The sequence below is a fragment of the Brienomyrus brachyistius genome, unplaced genomic scaffold (genome assembly GCF_023856365.1).
Source record: "Brienomyrus brachyistius isolate T26 unplaced genomic scaffold, BBRACH_0.4 scaffold46, whole genome shotgun sequence".
In the NCBI taxonomy this organism is placed as follows: Eukaryota; Metazoa; Chordata; class Actinopteri; order Osteoglossiformes; family Mormyridae; genus Brienomyrus; species Brienomyrus brachyistius.
The window spans coordinates 1,252,092-1,266,686 of record NW_026042321.1 but is presented as its reverse complement, the minus strand read 5'-3'; the positions used below and the strand labels follow the sequence as shown (position 1 = coordinate 1,266,686).

Here is a 14,595-nt window from a genome sequence, read left to right as displayed (position 1 = left end):
ATGACCTGGCCACCTAAACCCAGTAGAGCTGGTTTTGTAAGAGTTTGACCAGAGAGTGAAGGAAAAACAGCCAATGAGTGCTCAGCATATATTTGGGAGCTCCTTCAGGACAGCTGGAAAAGCATCTCAGGGGGGCACCTCGTGGAACTGACATACAGGAGACAGTAGGGGCAACCAGTCCCTGGAACAACTGGGGTTAAGGGCCTGGCTCAAGGGCTCGATGGTGGGATCACACTGGTAACCCAGGGATTTGAACCAATCCCAACCCTCAGAGCTGCCACCCCAACAAATATATATTTTTTCTTTAATATATTTTTGGTCTGTGCATAATTGCATATATGTTATTTTATCATTTTAATGTCTTTATAATTATCTAATATTACTAAAACAGCAGGGCCTCTCCTAGGATGGTGGAATTCTCTTCTTTACCATTGCTGGACATTTCAGTATCTTCTTAAAACCTTCTCAGATTCTTTTCTTTAATCACAGTGACGCATTGCATTTTAGCTTTGTTCCAACACTTAATAAACAGATATTTCTCAGTCCACTCATCAGTGAACTACATTCAACTTTGACTTTCGTCTTTTTTAAAGTAGGAAGAGACATTGTGTATATGCGATGACTCACCCACCACATGACAAAACTCCTCGGGACCCCAGCCGGCGATCCCCCAGGCAGACACACGGTCCAGTCCCACTCTCAGGAAATGGCCATCCATCTGCCGCAGCCAGGTGTTACGTGGGCGTCCCCTCGGCCTGGTCCAGCCCCTTGGCTCCTCAGCAATGAGGATCCTGCGAGCTGGATCACCCTCAGGGAAACGCGCCACATGACCGTAGTGCCGTAACTGACGCTCCCTCACAGTGCAGGTAATGTGCCTCATTCAGGACTCCTCTAGCAACCACTCATTCAACACAAAGTCAAACCAGTGGTACCCAGGGATTCTCCAAAGAGACACAGTACCAAAGGAGTCCAATCATCGTCTCAAAAGTAGCAGTGAGCAGTTCACGCAGAACCTGAAGTCATTAGGGGTGCGACATAGAGGACTAAATACAACTGTGAGTGTTCTTGGCCAAAAATACATATCAAATTTGATTGTCAAAATTAATCAAAGGGTCTGACAAAATATAGTCAGAGCCCGGATTGGCCTGTAGGCCATGGGTTGAAGTGATATTTCATACATCATTATGCTTATAATGCACTGTCTGCCTTGTGTGATTTTCTGCTAAATAAATAAATGTAAATGTGCAGTTAGTTGCCCTACCAGCTGTGCAAAAATTAATTAATTACTGTTGAGGATGCCTGCCAATTTCCCGGTGACTCGAGGATTAAGGGGCTTTATAGGTAACACCAGCCGCATCGTGACAGAGGGGTGGAGTGTTTCACAATTAATTTGGGTAAAAACTATGCTACAGCTGTACTGTGGCTGGGTGACTGGGTGTGATTGGATGATTTGATGTAAGTAGTAATTACTTGGTAATTGGGTAGAGAATTTGTATTCGACTAAATGATAGAATAGGTAGATTTAAGAAATTTAATGTAGCAGGGCTTAAGCACTAGGCTTTCTTATGTCAGTGCATCAGAGAAAATGAGAATATCAGGAAATTTATGATAGAGCACAAACACCCTGGCACTTTCCTCTGTGCAGTGACAGGATTGGTACCTGGAGTTTGGTAGAAGAAAATGGTTCCTACACTAAACTAAACAAAGTCTATGGATTTTCTTGGGTAATGATTTCTGGTAAGAGACGTTGCTGTTGGATTTTTCAAATGTATTTTCTGGTGCTTTAATCACTGCAGAAGGAATGCCATTCAGTCCCATTATATGAAATGAGAACGCCGACATTTCTACGGCCGACATTTCCAAAACTAGGCAACTCCTGTTTCATGCAATGTAGGGCCAATGAAATCACTTCTGAAGGCTTCACTGTTGCAACTTCTGATTGGTGGCCGAAGTTCCAGCCAAGCTATAAGAATTTTGATACGAAAAACCATCTCCAGTTGCTTGTCCAGTGCAGCATCTTGGGGGCGGCCTGTAGCCAGTCACAGGCTGCACAGGACCGAAGGTGGGGAAACTAGCTGGATGGCAAGCACTGGCACTGCAAATGGTAAATTACTGTATGTATAAAGTATGTAAGTCAAACTTTTTTATCTAAGTAGTTAATCATCCACCTGCTATCCAGCAATAGCCACTTTACTTTGCTGACTTACCGACAACAAAGACCGTAAAACTAGAAAACTGTGAATCCACTGTTTGCACTGCCTTATTGTCTTTTCCACAAAGTGTTTAATTTAGTTTAATTTTATTTTTGAATATCTGTATCTGTCTTGGTCATCTGTCTTGGAAGTCTGGTTTGCTTGTCGTTCTTAGTGCACTCATCTTAGGGTCTGAGAGTAAAGTGATTTCAGTTCTCCGTCTGATCTGTGCATATGGCAGGATTGACTTTTGACTTAATATTGCTGTATTTTACTTTAAATTGAGTTGATTAAAGTTTACATTATTTATGATGTACAAGTCAAATATAAAATCATGAAAACAAATTCCTTGATAATTTAACAAGCCATCAAACTGAAGATCACTAAGTGCTGTGTAAGATACAGTGAAACTCGAAAGAGAACGTGTATTGGAAAAACTTGTCTTGTCAGCACATTTGAGTACAGCTTTTGATGGAAGCACCTTAGTGATAATGGCTGCAATTTTTATAATCAGGTCCCATTCAGGATACATTGCGAGTGGTCTCTCAAAGACATCTCTGCATTCTCAAATCACTGCAACAGAGCTTGTATTGGATTATTACATTTATCCAGTGAGTAGGTAGAAATTTTCAACCCCATTAAACAAACTACAGTGGCACATTCAGGTAATTTTATGGTTTATGGTTTTAGGAAGAAGTACTACAGGGTACAATAATTTGTGGTCGCTCTGTAGGTTTATTCTGAGTGCACAGTGTAGAAATGAGCATAGATATGAATACTAATGAGCAAGTCATGGTATGCAGTATGAGGGTGTGAGCAGGCACTGCTTACTATGATTTAAGTTTTTTATTTTGTAACTATGTATGATGCTACAGAAAAGATACATTTAGTAAAAGAGCATTTCCACAATGAGTAGGATTTCCTTTATTTGAAAGCCAAGTGAACCTGTTACCTGCTGTATTTGAGCAATTCTGCTTTTATGAGTTTGTGTCTCCCAGTGGTTCCTAAATTTTCACTTAATTTGTCTGTACAGTATGACAGACTGACTTTTCCAGATGCCCACTTTGAATGTTCCCATACCTCAATTCAAACAGTATGAAGATTCTTAATAGATTTGTGACAGCTTTTTTAGGTTTATATGTGTAATCTGTTGCAGACGTAGAACATGTGGTTTTGAGACAGTTTGTCCATCTCATAGACAATTTTCATCAATGCAGTACCTCAGAGTTGTTGGCTTCTCTTTTTCAAACAAAGCAGAGACAAAGCCTGGGTGACAAATTGGAAGTGATTAAATTGAGACATATCACACCAAAATTGAAGCCGCACTCATAACAATGAGATGGGCTGTTTTGACATTTGACCTTGTGTGTGATAACTTAAAAAGTATTTTATGGATCATATTACTGCAACACAACAAATATTATATGAATGAAGATCTACACCTTATTTCATTTTGAAGAAAATTGCACCAAAATTGAAGCATTGCCTCTTAGTGGCAGCAAAGTGAAGGGTGGCTGTAAAAGGTGCTTGACCTTGTGAAAAGGATCATTCTGATTTTATTACTCTATTTACTGTTATTGATCTTTGGTGGATCTTATTACCACTTCACAAAAACATTATATGGATTAAAATCTATACCTGATATGCCCAAGACAAATCACCCCCAAATTGAAGCAGCAGTGCTAGGTGGCAGTAGAGGATGGAAAGGTTGGCTGCAGAAGCCATATTCTGAACAGTGACAGTCGGAAAGTATGGATCTTTTTCAAACTCCAAAGGAACATTGTATTGGTCAGTGGGCCTGAAAGGGTGGAGCACAAGATGATTTTCTAAATATTCTAAATACAGTTGATATTTTTTTCTTGTTTCCACCCTCCTGCTCGGCAGATTTTATTTGTAGCAGTCCAGTAGTCAGCCAGCAGAATGTATTATGGGGAACTTGGCAAAATGTTAATCATGTCATTTAGCCCTAGTAAGTGATGACACATGAAAGAGATATGTCACCTAAATTTGGGATTTTGATAAGGATTTTTGGAGAAGCAGCGTAAGTGTAGGATGTAAAGTGTAGGAAATTTCTTGTACAGACTGAACCGCGCACTAAAATACCAGAATAGCCGTGCTTTTGAAAATAACATCAAAATGATATATACCACGGTATGACGTATGGATGCTGTGACAGTTTTAAAAATTAGATACTGCCCAAGCCTAGTGTAGAAGGCTAAAGATAGAGGTTGGACAACATGGGAGGAGCACCTAGTATGACCAATGTTTTTGTAAGAACAACTCAAGCCTGAGGCGTGCTCTCTTTCCATTACATTTTGGACAGGGAAGGGAACCGAATTGATGAACAAATTATCATGCTAAACAGGATCTAACATGACTAAAACCCCTTTGTCTTTCACCACACGATGTCACTGACCTGCAGGTCAGCTGCTAAGCTGAGAGAAGCAGCAAACACATCTCATTAACTTTTAAACTCAGTTTTGGGCATGACTAAGGAAGAATGCGCTTCTCAAGCACCAGCTGCCTCACTTCTGATCTGTTGTATAGATCATATAGTTAGGATCAAACCAGTTTAATATGCGCTGGATCTGTGACTCATAATAATGGTCACATTTTATCCATCCATCTGTATCTTAGTGCAGAGCAGTGGAGTTGTCATATATTAATATGTCATATATATTATAGTAGAATTCCAACAGAATATATATTGTGTAACGCAATACAGGGAGATAAAAAATACAGTTGTACAGTTTCTCTCTGGGGCAACTTTTAATAAACAATTATGATGTGATCAAATTGCAATTACCATTATAGTTATATCGATACTAACAAGGGATTTGAAACAGCAGCAAAAAGTCCTAGAAAAATCTAATGAGACACAGGAATCACATCATCTTAACTTTAAATACTGGCACATGTGAGACAATGAGGCTTTGAAATGTGCAATGGGTGAGAGTATTAGTACAGTATCAGTAACCACCTGGATTTACGCAATCAGAAATTTGATGTGAGTTAAACCAGCCAGCGACTGGCAGTGTGCAATTATGTCATCCATTGTAGGTTTCAAAGAGTAATTTCACCCATCAGTAGCTGAAGCTGCTGCAGTAAATGACTTTAGGCACACAAGTAAGTTTCCAGCATTTTGTCCCATGTCTCAGTCTCCGTGCGATTCTCTCTCAGCCCCACTCATTCCCTCTCCATCCCCTCCCTTCTTCTCCAGGAGAATACACTGTCATGACAGCTCACTTCCACCTGAAGCGTAAGATCGGTTACTTCGTGATCCAGACCTACCTGCCGTGCATCATGACTGTGATCCTGTCCCAGGTCTCCTTCTGGCTCAACAGGGAGTCTGTGCCTGCCAGGACCGTCTTTGGTGAGTTTCGTGAGGTTATAGGGGTTCACAAAGTTCACAATCCTGTCTCGAAGGTCTACAGACAATTCCTTTGACTTCATGCTTGGTTTGTACTCTGGCATGCACTATCAATCTACAGACAATTACCTTATATAGACAGGTGGGTGCCTTTCCAAATCATGTCCAATCAACCAAATGTAGCACAGGTGGACTCCAATTAAGCTGCAGAAACATCTCAAGGAAGGCCATAGGTGGAAATTAGCGGGAGAACATTTCAAACTGGATTTAAGGAAGCACTTCTTTACACAGCGCGTAGTCAGAGTATGGAATAGTCTTCCTGATAACGTAGTGCAAGCTGAATCCTTGGGTTCCTTTAAATCAGAGCTAGATAAGATTTTAACAACTCTGAGCTATTAGTTTAGTTCTCCCCAAGCGAGCTTGATGGGTCGAATGGCCTCCTCTCGTTTGTATAGTTCTTATGTTCTTATGTTCTTATGATCAGTGGAATCAGGAATACTTTCCGGATGCGCTGTGAATACTTTCTGGATGCACTTTATGAGTATGTGCACATGCAGTATGAGCAGTCAAGCTTGTCACCAGAAGCCTCTGCAGTTAAGCTATTTGTCCACAGATCAATATGAATTTTACATTTCTGATGATACTTTTACCTCATGCAGTTTTAACCTTCCACTAATTCTGTAAGAATATAATTTATATCAATTAAATAAATATATTTATTTAATCGGTTCCTTTAATATTATAATAACTACATATTTATAATAATTACATATTTCAAGAGCAAGACAAATAAACAAGTATATTATTTTTGCTGTTGTTGTTGTTGATGTTTTCCAATATTCTAGGTTGTTGTTGAACTGGCTTTTTTCTGTGTACAGATTGCACAATAAGACACTTATAGTTGATCCCAAATGACACTTTGATCATGGGATATCAGTATCAATGATCATCAGTATCTTACCTTCAAATTGTAAGGAGGCTAGAATACTGTTGGTGACAAGTGGCATCTGAAAGAAAAAAGCAGAAAGATTTAGTTTCTAAGCCATCAGACCAGGTAGACTGAACCTTTTCCACTTTCCTGCAGTTTTAATTTGTTCCTGACATCTAGACTAAGAGCAAAATTGTTCAGTACACTATGCATATATTTGCACAACTAATGAGATGGAGAATAATCCATATTATGCTAAATTGGGTATTTTGGGAGGGGGGGCGCGTTCATAAGGGGACCACAGTAGGTTTCTCTCATTGACAAGATCTCACTATTTTTTATATTTCTTTATTTCACCAAAGATAATGCAAAAAAGCAAGCTTCAACTGTATTTATCTTTATAATAAGCTCATTTATCTTTCAGATTGTGACAGATGCTGTGGTAAACGATAGTGCCTCATTTCTGTCAGTTACACTTCAGGGGGGAGAGGATTAGTGTATTTTGCTGCGTCCCGCAGAAAATGGGAAATATTCACTCTGTATAATATGCTGCCGTATACGTGAGTGGCTATCAATGTTACGGGAGCATAAACTAGGTTAGATGATATCAGACACCATTCCCTTCCTGCTTACCCAAAGACAGTAAAATATAAGCAGTAACAATGTCCTATATTCATAAAAACACTGTAAAAGTTGAAGTGACCAACCAGAGTTGAGGTCATTCTCATTGTTTATGCAATAATAAGTCTGAACTTATCATGGTCATTCTTGAATAGAATGAAGCCAGCTATCTTTAATACCACAATGTTGTTCTCCAGATGGCAAGGGTGCAGGAGTCTTTGATCGCATTTAGGACTTTACTTGGCAAGCGACAGCACAATTTTGTGCCTTTTGAAAACTGTCTGGTGTTTGGACAATGAACGAACTACAGAGGCTTGGAAATGAACAAAAGATTTTTTTTCTTTGTGTTACAATGACACCTCTGGACCCCATATATGCTCACTCTCCCAAATGACAGACCACAGCCACATGTCGAAACCGTAGAGCTTGTGTTATGGATACTGCAAAGAGCTGCAGAACTCGGAACCACAGGAGGTGACTGATTGTACCAGCTGAAACACATCTACCAGGGTCTTAAAGGGAACCACTACCATGGAGCATAGGGTTCATGAGCAATCCCACAAAAGACGCGTTCCCATTGCAGGAACTTTTTCAGGAACCAGGAAATTCTGTCATATTTCCTACCACAGGAACTCAGCCCAGTTGTAATTCCTGGAAGGAAGTTCATTCTCTGGGTCTGGTACTTTTATACTGACCAGGAATTACTGGGGTGGGGCTTATAATGGTGAACTTTGTTGATAGGGTGACCACAAGCAACAGTGCTACCTTGGAAATTACACAGAGGTGCAGCAAAAAGAGAAAGAAGTAGTGGAACAAACATGATGCAGATGGAATTATTTTGAAGCTGCAGAAGTTCTCTTGTGAACCCAATGAATCTGAAAGTATGAACCTTTTTGGGATTCCCCGGGAACATTGCGTAGGCCAGTGGATCTGGTCAGTGGGTGTGAGATGATTTTCTGAATATTCTAAAATACAGGTTTGGAACTCAGTTACACGAAAAGCTTTAATGAAAAAAGTTCCTGAACTTTAGGGTGAAAAGTGCCTAATGAAGCACTGCCAACGGATCCAAGCTTTAGATCAGCTCCTAGAAACCTAAAGCTTGGCTAGTTGGATGCATCCTGCAGTGGCAGATCGTGCTCCCCCAAGAACTTGGGTCAAGCTCCAGGGAAATCCTGGAGTGATGGACTATGCAGTGATGGACTTGAGAAGCATCATCATGCCGGCCCAGGCTCACATCCTACCCCTAGGGCATGTCCCAGAAGACTGGCTGCCCCTCACCTGCATGAATGAAGACATTTGTCAGGTAACACGGGGCCAACATCCAGCTGGAGGACTATAGAAGGAAGTGGTGGTGCCCTCGTTTCATTCCGCAAGATGCAATGTGCCAACAGTTTGGAGCATTCCAGCCAGCTGAGGTGGCCATGCGGAAAGGACAGCACAACAGAGAGCGGCCACATCCGGGTTCAGACAGCTGGTCAGCACAGGGCTGTGAAGACCTTGCCCATAAGTCACGGCACCTGGAGATAACTGATGGTGGTAGCTGCTGCCGCACGCTTCTGAAATTGGCGCTGGAGTAACTGCCGAGCAACCGTCTGGTGGCTGTGGGCAATCGCATGTTGTTTTTCTCTCTTCCTTCCCTTTGGACAACATCACTGCTATTTATCTCCCTCACACCCACCTTGCTGTAGATAAACCTGGCGTCAGCTGCTGCAGGACCCCCGTACCTGGCCCTCCGAGCCCTGTCCCACTGAATCTACCCTCACTCCCTTTCTCTTCCCCTCATGATTTCCAAGTGTGAATAATGTGTCTCTCTGGGGCCTATCCCAGTGAGGTCACTGTGGTCTGTGTGTGCATATTCACACCTCTGGGGATTGAAGGGAGGTTAGGAAGAGTACAGGTGCTTTCAAAAGCAATCGTTTGGTAAGGAAGTTTGTGTTGTGCTGAGGGGAGGCAAACGAATCAAAGGAAATTGTGATTAGAAAAGTTGGGATTGCTGTCATCACAACTGTTTGGGATAGTAGGAACTGGATAGGTCACTGCCTTCCCAATGACTATCATCTGTTGGCTTTTCTATGTTTTTTTATTAATAGCTTACTGTAAAAGATTCATTTTGATCTCACACTTCTGAGAAGTCCAGTAGCTTTGTGGACGTGCCGCATAAGCCAACCAAAAGTAAAAAATACAGCACTAATATAATGGCAATAGTAAAGACAGACGTGTATAAACACAATTTCACAATAGAACTGAACACCCTGGCAGCCATTGGCCAACTACCTTAATTAACCATTTTTAAGTAAAATGCAATAGGAGAATCACAGGTTGAGTCAGATCATAGTGCTTGAGATGGTTAATTCTGTGAAGGAACTTGGTACATAACACATGTGATGAATCACAAATATGATGGTTTATGATGTGTGGGCAGAACGGAGGCTCAGCAGGTACCACAGTTGCCTTAGACCTCCAGGGTTATGATCTTTTTACCCAGAGTTTGCATGTTCCCCTCATGTCACATGGTTCCAGTGCCATGCAGTTGGGTGAACTGGCATCTCTCAATTGCCCATAGTGTGTGCATGGCTGTCATTCCCATTCAGAGTGTTGTCTTGTGTCCTTTTCTTCCCAGGATACGGTCAAGGTCCCCCTGCAAACTTGTAGCAGATATGAGGTTGAAAGATCGGTAGTAGATTGGAAAATAAAAGTGGGCTTTAAGTTAATGCATTTAGATTGATGTTTAAATCATGTGAATCATGCTGCGGCAGTATCAGTCCTATCTGATGTGGCATCCTAAGCGAGCGTCATCCGAGATAAACTGAAACTGGCTGACAAGTCAGCATCTGCTCAGAAGATGTCACCCTAGGCAGCAGCCTATGTGGCACGAGACCATGTGTTACACAATAGACTAGCATTTCTTCCAGGGTGTCTTGAGCATTATGCTGCTTGGGACTGGCTCCAATTTCGCTATTATTTTGTACTGGAAAAATGATTGGAAGATAGATGGAGGGAGAAATTGATAACATGCTTATTCGCCATTTGTGTAATTGCATAGGATTTTTTTTTACTTTTCACATATCCCATCCTGGTCTCTTATTTCATGCGCACAAACACACGTCCAAGCAATGCCCTGGGTCAGAGCACAGGGTCATCCATTTATAAAGTACCCCTAGAGCAGTTTTTAGGGCAAAGGGCCTCGCTCAAGGGCCCCGCAGTGATTATGCTGCCAGTCACGGGATTCAAGCCAGCAACCTTCTGCATACTGGCACAGACTTCCAACTCAGAGAGCCATTTCAATCAGTCTCAGTCTCAGATGAACCAAAGACCCAGATAACCACCAGCTCAGCAACAGTATAGCCCAAAGCCAGTCTACCACCTCCTAAATATATACATAAATGTGTGTGTGTTTGGGTGGGTGGATTATGTCTATATTACATTGTGGGGACCAAATGTTCCCCACAATGTAATAAAAACCTGTTATTTTGATGTTGATGTGAGGTTAGGGCCAGGTAGGGGTTAAGATAATCATTGTTAGAATTAGGGTTTTGCCGATAGAAATGAATGGAGAGATCCCATGAAGACATAAAATAGCATATGTTTGTATATCTTTCCTTCTGAAAAATTGCTGCAAATAAGTGACTATTTTTTGTGTCATGTGTATTGTCAGAATATGTGTTCAGTTGCCGAAATGCCGAATAAAAATCTTTCCTCAATATTTGTCTGATTGACTCATAGTGCTGGCACTGGAAACTCAAATTTAAAGTTTACATTTAAGAAAATACGGCATAAATATTCTATCCAATTATCCTTCTGCCATTACTTTTACAAAGAAAATAATGAATAAATGTTCTTTCTAATTATCTTTCTGCCTTAAAGGTCCCGCCCCCACAGTTCTTCGGGGCACTGCAAATGTGTTGGTAGATTCCGGAACATTCCCATTTTGTCTGAAATGTGGAAGTAGAGAAATTCAGATGCAGCCAGCTGATAGTATGAATCAGGCCTCATTCCCTAGAGACAAAGCCGTGCTTTACTACAGTCCTTAAGCTAGCTTTTTATTATAATGGAAAATATAAACCCAGGCATGAAACAAATCTGGAGTTGCACTTATTAAACATTGTAGTATATTGTCTTTGTCACATACTACTAATGACTTGCATTTATTCCAGCTTTAGGTTAGAGAAGCAGGGTTGTGTAACAAAATGTAAAATATCACTATTTCCCAATTTTTTTGGCATGACTTATAATTATTAAACAAAAAACGTGAGAACAGTCTTCTTAAAGCTTTAAGCTTTACAAGATGCTGGCACTGCAGACAGATATTCATCATAGTTCTAATTTTAACTGGCTGCTTAGAAAAATGAAACTGCTCACTTAATCATTATATTTTTAGAACTTGCAATCTTGCTTTCATGGGAATCGAGATAAGTGTCAGTGTTAGTCCTCACACTTTGACCATTGGGCTGTGATGATACATTTTCAAAGCTCTAAAACATAAAAGATATCAAGTGAGCTGATTTGATATCTTTCTGTCTTGCAGTATTGATAAAGCCATAGTGTGTGCATGCCTGTCATTCCCATTCAGAGTGATCTCTTGTGTGCTTTTTGTTTGGTCATTGTGCCCTTTGAAGTTAGTTTGTATGTGTACGACAGAAACAAATCTATATTTGTCCAAAACATTCCCAAAAATGACAAAACACTTTCTGTTTTGGTTTTCCTGCAGTCTGAAAACAGCTTTCTGATCCAATGATGTTTTGTGCATCAGAATTGAGCCTGTTGTTTTTGTGATCAAAGTAACCATCTTTTTTGCTTTCTGTTGTGCTTTTGCTACATTTTATTGTTGTGTTAAAAAGAAAATGCTTAGGGCTATTGTGTATATACCAGCTCAACTTGCTGGCCATAACAAAACCTATGCTCTTTATGCTATAAATGACATCTGTTTCCTTCTTTCTGAGTCCTGATCATTCCATCCAGAATGGATGCCCTTATTAATATTTCATTTCTTTTATTATTGCGGTGCTGATGCACAGAGTGACAAAATCAGGCTATCGTAAGAACGGAATAGTAATCAGATTCATTCTCTCAGTCCAGATTGTTCCTCTGTTGATGGGTTGCATTCCTTTTCCTTGATGAGCATGCATTCTGGATTAAGGATCCTTTTGCGTGATAAACAGCTGCAAGACTCCATGAAATGCAACTGTCTTTTTTTCTCTGATCATTTCTTGATTCATTGATCCATAATAACTGATGAGATGGTTAAAGAAAACTAATTTTCCTATAATGCAATCTAATCCACAACAAACCTGGAAAATTGTTTTGGGTTTTTTTTTTTCTTTTTTTCTTTTTATGATAAAAATGAATCCCTGTAGCTGTGCTGAATGAGGGGAACGAGGGCTACTTAAGATGACAGGTTATGTAGATCTCTATACTCCTTATTGACTTTTTACTGAATTCACTTGTAATATCGTTATAACTGAGTGATGTGGTGGTTAGCATTGTTGCCTCACACCTCTGGGACCAGCGTTCATGGATCCATTTGTGGAGTTTGCATGTTTTCACACGTGTTGTCATGAGGTTACTGCCCAAAACATGCTGAGGTTAACTGGAGTTACCAAACTGCCCATACTGTAGTTGCGCATGTTTGAGTGACTGGTGTGTGAGTGACTGGTGTGTGAGTGACTGGTGTGTGAGTGACTGGTGTGTGAGTGACTGGTGTGTGGGTGACTGGTGTGTGAGTGACTGGTGTGTGACTGACTGGTGTGTGACTGACTGGTGTGTGACTGACTGGAGTGTAAGTGACTGGTGTGTGAGTGACTGGTGTGTGAGTGTGCCTTGTGATGGGCTTGCCCCCTCATCCTGGGTTGTTCCCTGCCTTGTGCCCATAGCCTCTGGAATATGCTCTGGACCCCCTGTGACCCTGAATAATGGCTGGATGGATATCACTATACCTAACCTTCTATCATTAGAGGCTAATACGCTTTAATCTGGTTACTCAAATGAAAGATTAAGACTTTTTTGTGTTCCTAATAGCAAATATTAATGACAAATATTTAACAGGATAAAGTTGTAGGAGAAATTGTAATAAACAAGTTTACCTGTAAAAATTTAAAGTTATAGGTAATTATATTTTTTAATTGCAAGGTGAGCACCTTTTGTACTTGACAAAACTCCTTGATGGTAAGAGTATAAAGAGAAGCAGAACAAACGCATTTAATGTTTGGCTCCAGAATAAATACGAATCACATATTAGCATTTCTAAGTGTACGTGAACTGTGTGGCGATACTCAGTCTTGCTTTCAGGTTGTTGTCCTTTATAATGACAGCCGCAGGCCATTCACCAGTCACAGGACCTGAACGTGCCCCCCACCCAAAGTCATTTTTCCAACAATCCGAAGTTTCACTTTACTGTTCCTGGACCCTAGATGTGACTGACACTTCACTGGCAACATGTTACGCCCAACGGATGGTATGGTGAAGTCAGATGTACATTAAACATCACCATCCAATTAAGCACAGATAGTTTATCTTATCTTACATCCCCCAGTCAGCAAGGACTTAATTTAAGCAGTCCGGTGTAGTAACCAAAAAAATGTCTTTGTTTTAATTGCTTTAATCATTATTTATTTTCTCCTCATCTTTTTTCCTAAAGTCACTTGGCTTAATTCACAGTAATTCCATAATAACCATTTAGCTTTTTGATACTCCGAGGTCTTCCATACATTAGACACTGAATTCTGCTCTTTGTCTGACTACCAAGAAACTTGCATTGTTCTTACAGCTTGTTTCCAAATATAAATAAACTTGTGCCAAACGCATCACTTGTTTTTTTTTCCACTGAACTGAATAGTAGACAGATGCACATGGTAATTTTGTATCGATGCTATATGAAATATTTAAAATGGAAAATAATTGCAGTGAAATCTGTTGAGTTATTATGACTATGCTGTCTGGAGATTTGTTAATGCGCTTGCCAAAAAATTGGATTCATAATTAATCTCAATTATTGAAAAGAGAAAAAATACATTTCCACCAACATCCATCCATTTTGTGAAACCGCTTATTCTGTTCAGGGTCATGGAGCCCATTCCGGAGGTTACAGATGATAAGTGGGGAACAACCCAGGATGGGGCACCAACCCAGCACAGGGCACATTCATACACACTCATACCTATGGGCAATTTGGTGACTCTAGTTAACCTGAGCGGGCGGCATGGTGGTGCAGTGGTTAGGACTGTTGCCTCCCACCTCTGGGACCCGGGTTCGAGTCTCCACCTGGGTTACATGTGTGTGAAGTTTGCATGTTCTCCCCATGTCATTGTAGGGTTTCCTCCGGGTACTCCGGTTTCCCCCCACAGTCCAAAAACATGCTGAGGCTAATTGGAGTTGCTAAATTGCCCATAGGAGTGCATGTGTGAGTGAATGGTGTGTGAGTGTGCCCTGCAATGGGCTGGCCCCCCCCATCCTGGGTTATTCCCTGCCTCGTGCCCATTGCTTCCGGG

At 40.8% G+C, this 14,595-nt stretch overlaps 1 protein-coding gene across 2 annotated transcripts in view; it reads left to right on the top strand.

Annotated features, from left to right (window-relative positions):
* The window catches only part of LOC125723172 (gamma-aminobutyric acid receptor subunit alpha-2-like), a 76,497-nt gene that overhangs the window by 36,346 nt on the left and 25,556 nt on the right, over positions 1-14,595 (top strand). For both annotated transcript variants that reach the window (XM_048999576.1, XM_048999577.1), the window contains one exon: positions 5,413-5,565. In XM_048999576.1, coding sequence (XP_048855533.1) covers positions 5,413-5,565 — 153 coding nt within the window. The remainder of the gene's footprint in view (positions 1-5,412; positions 5,566-14,595) is intronic.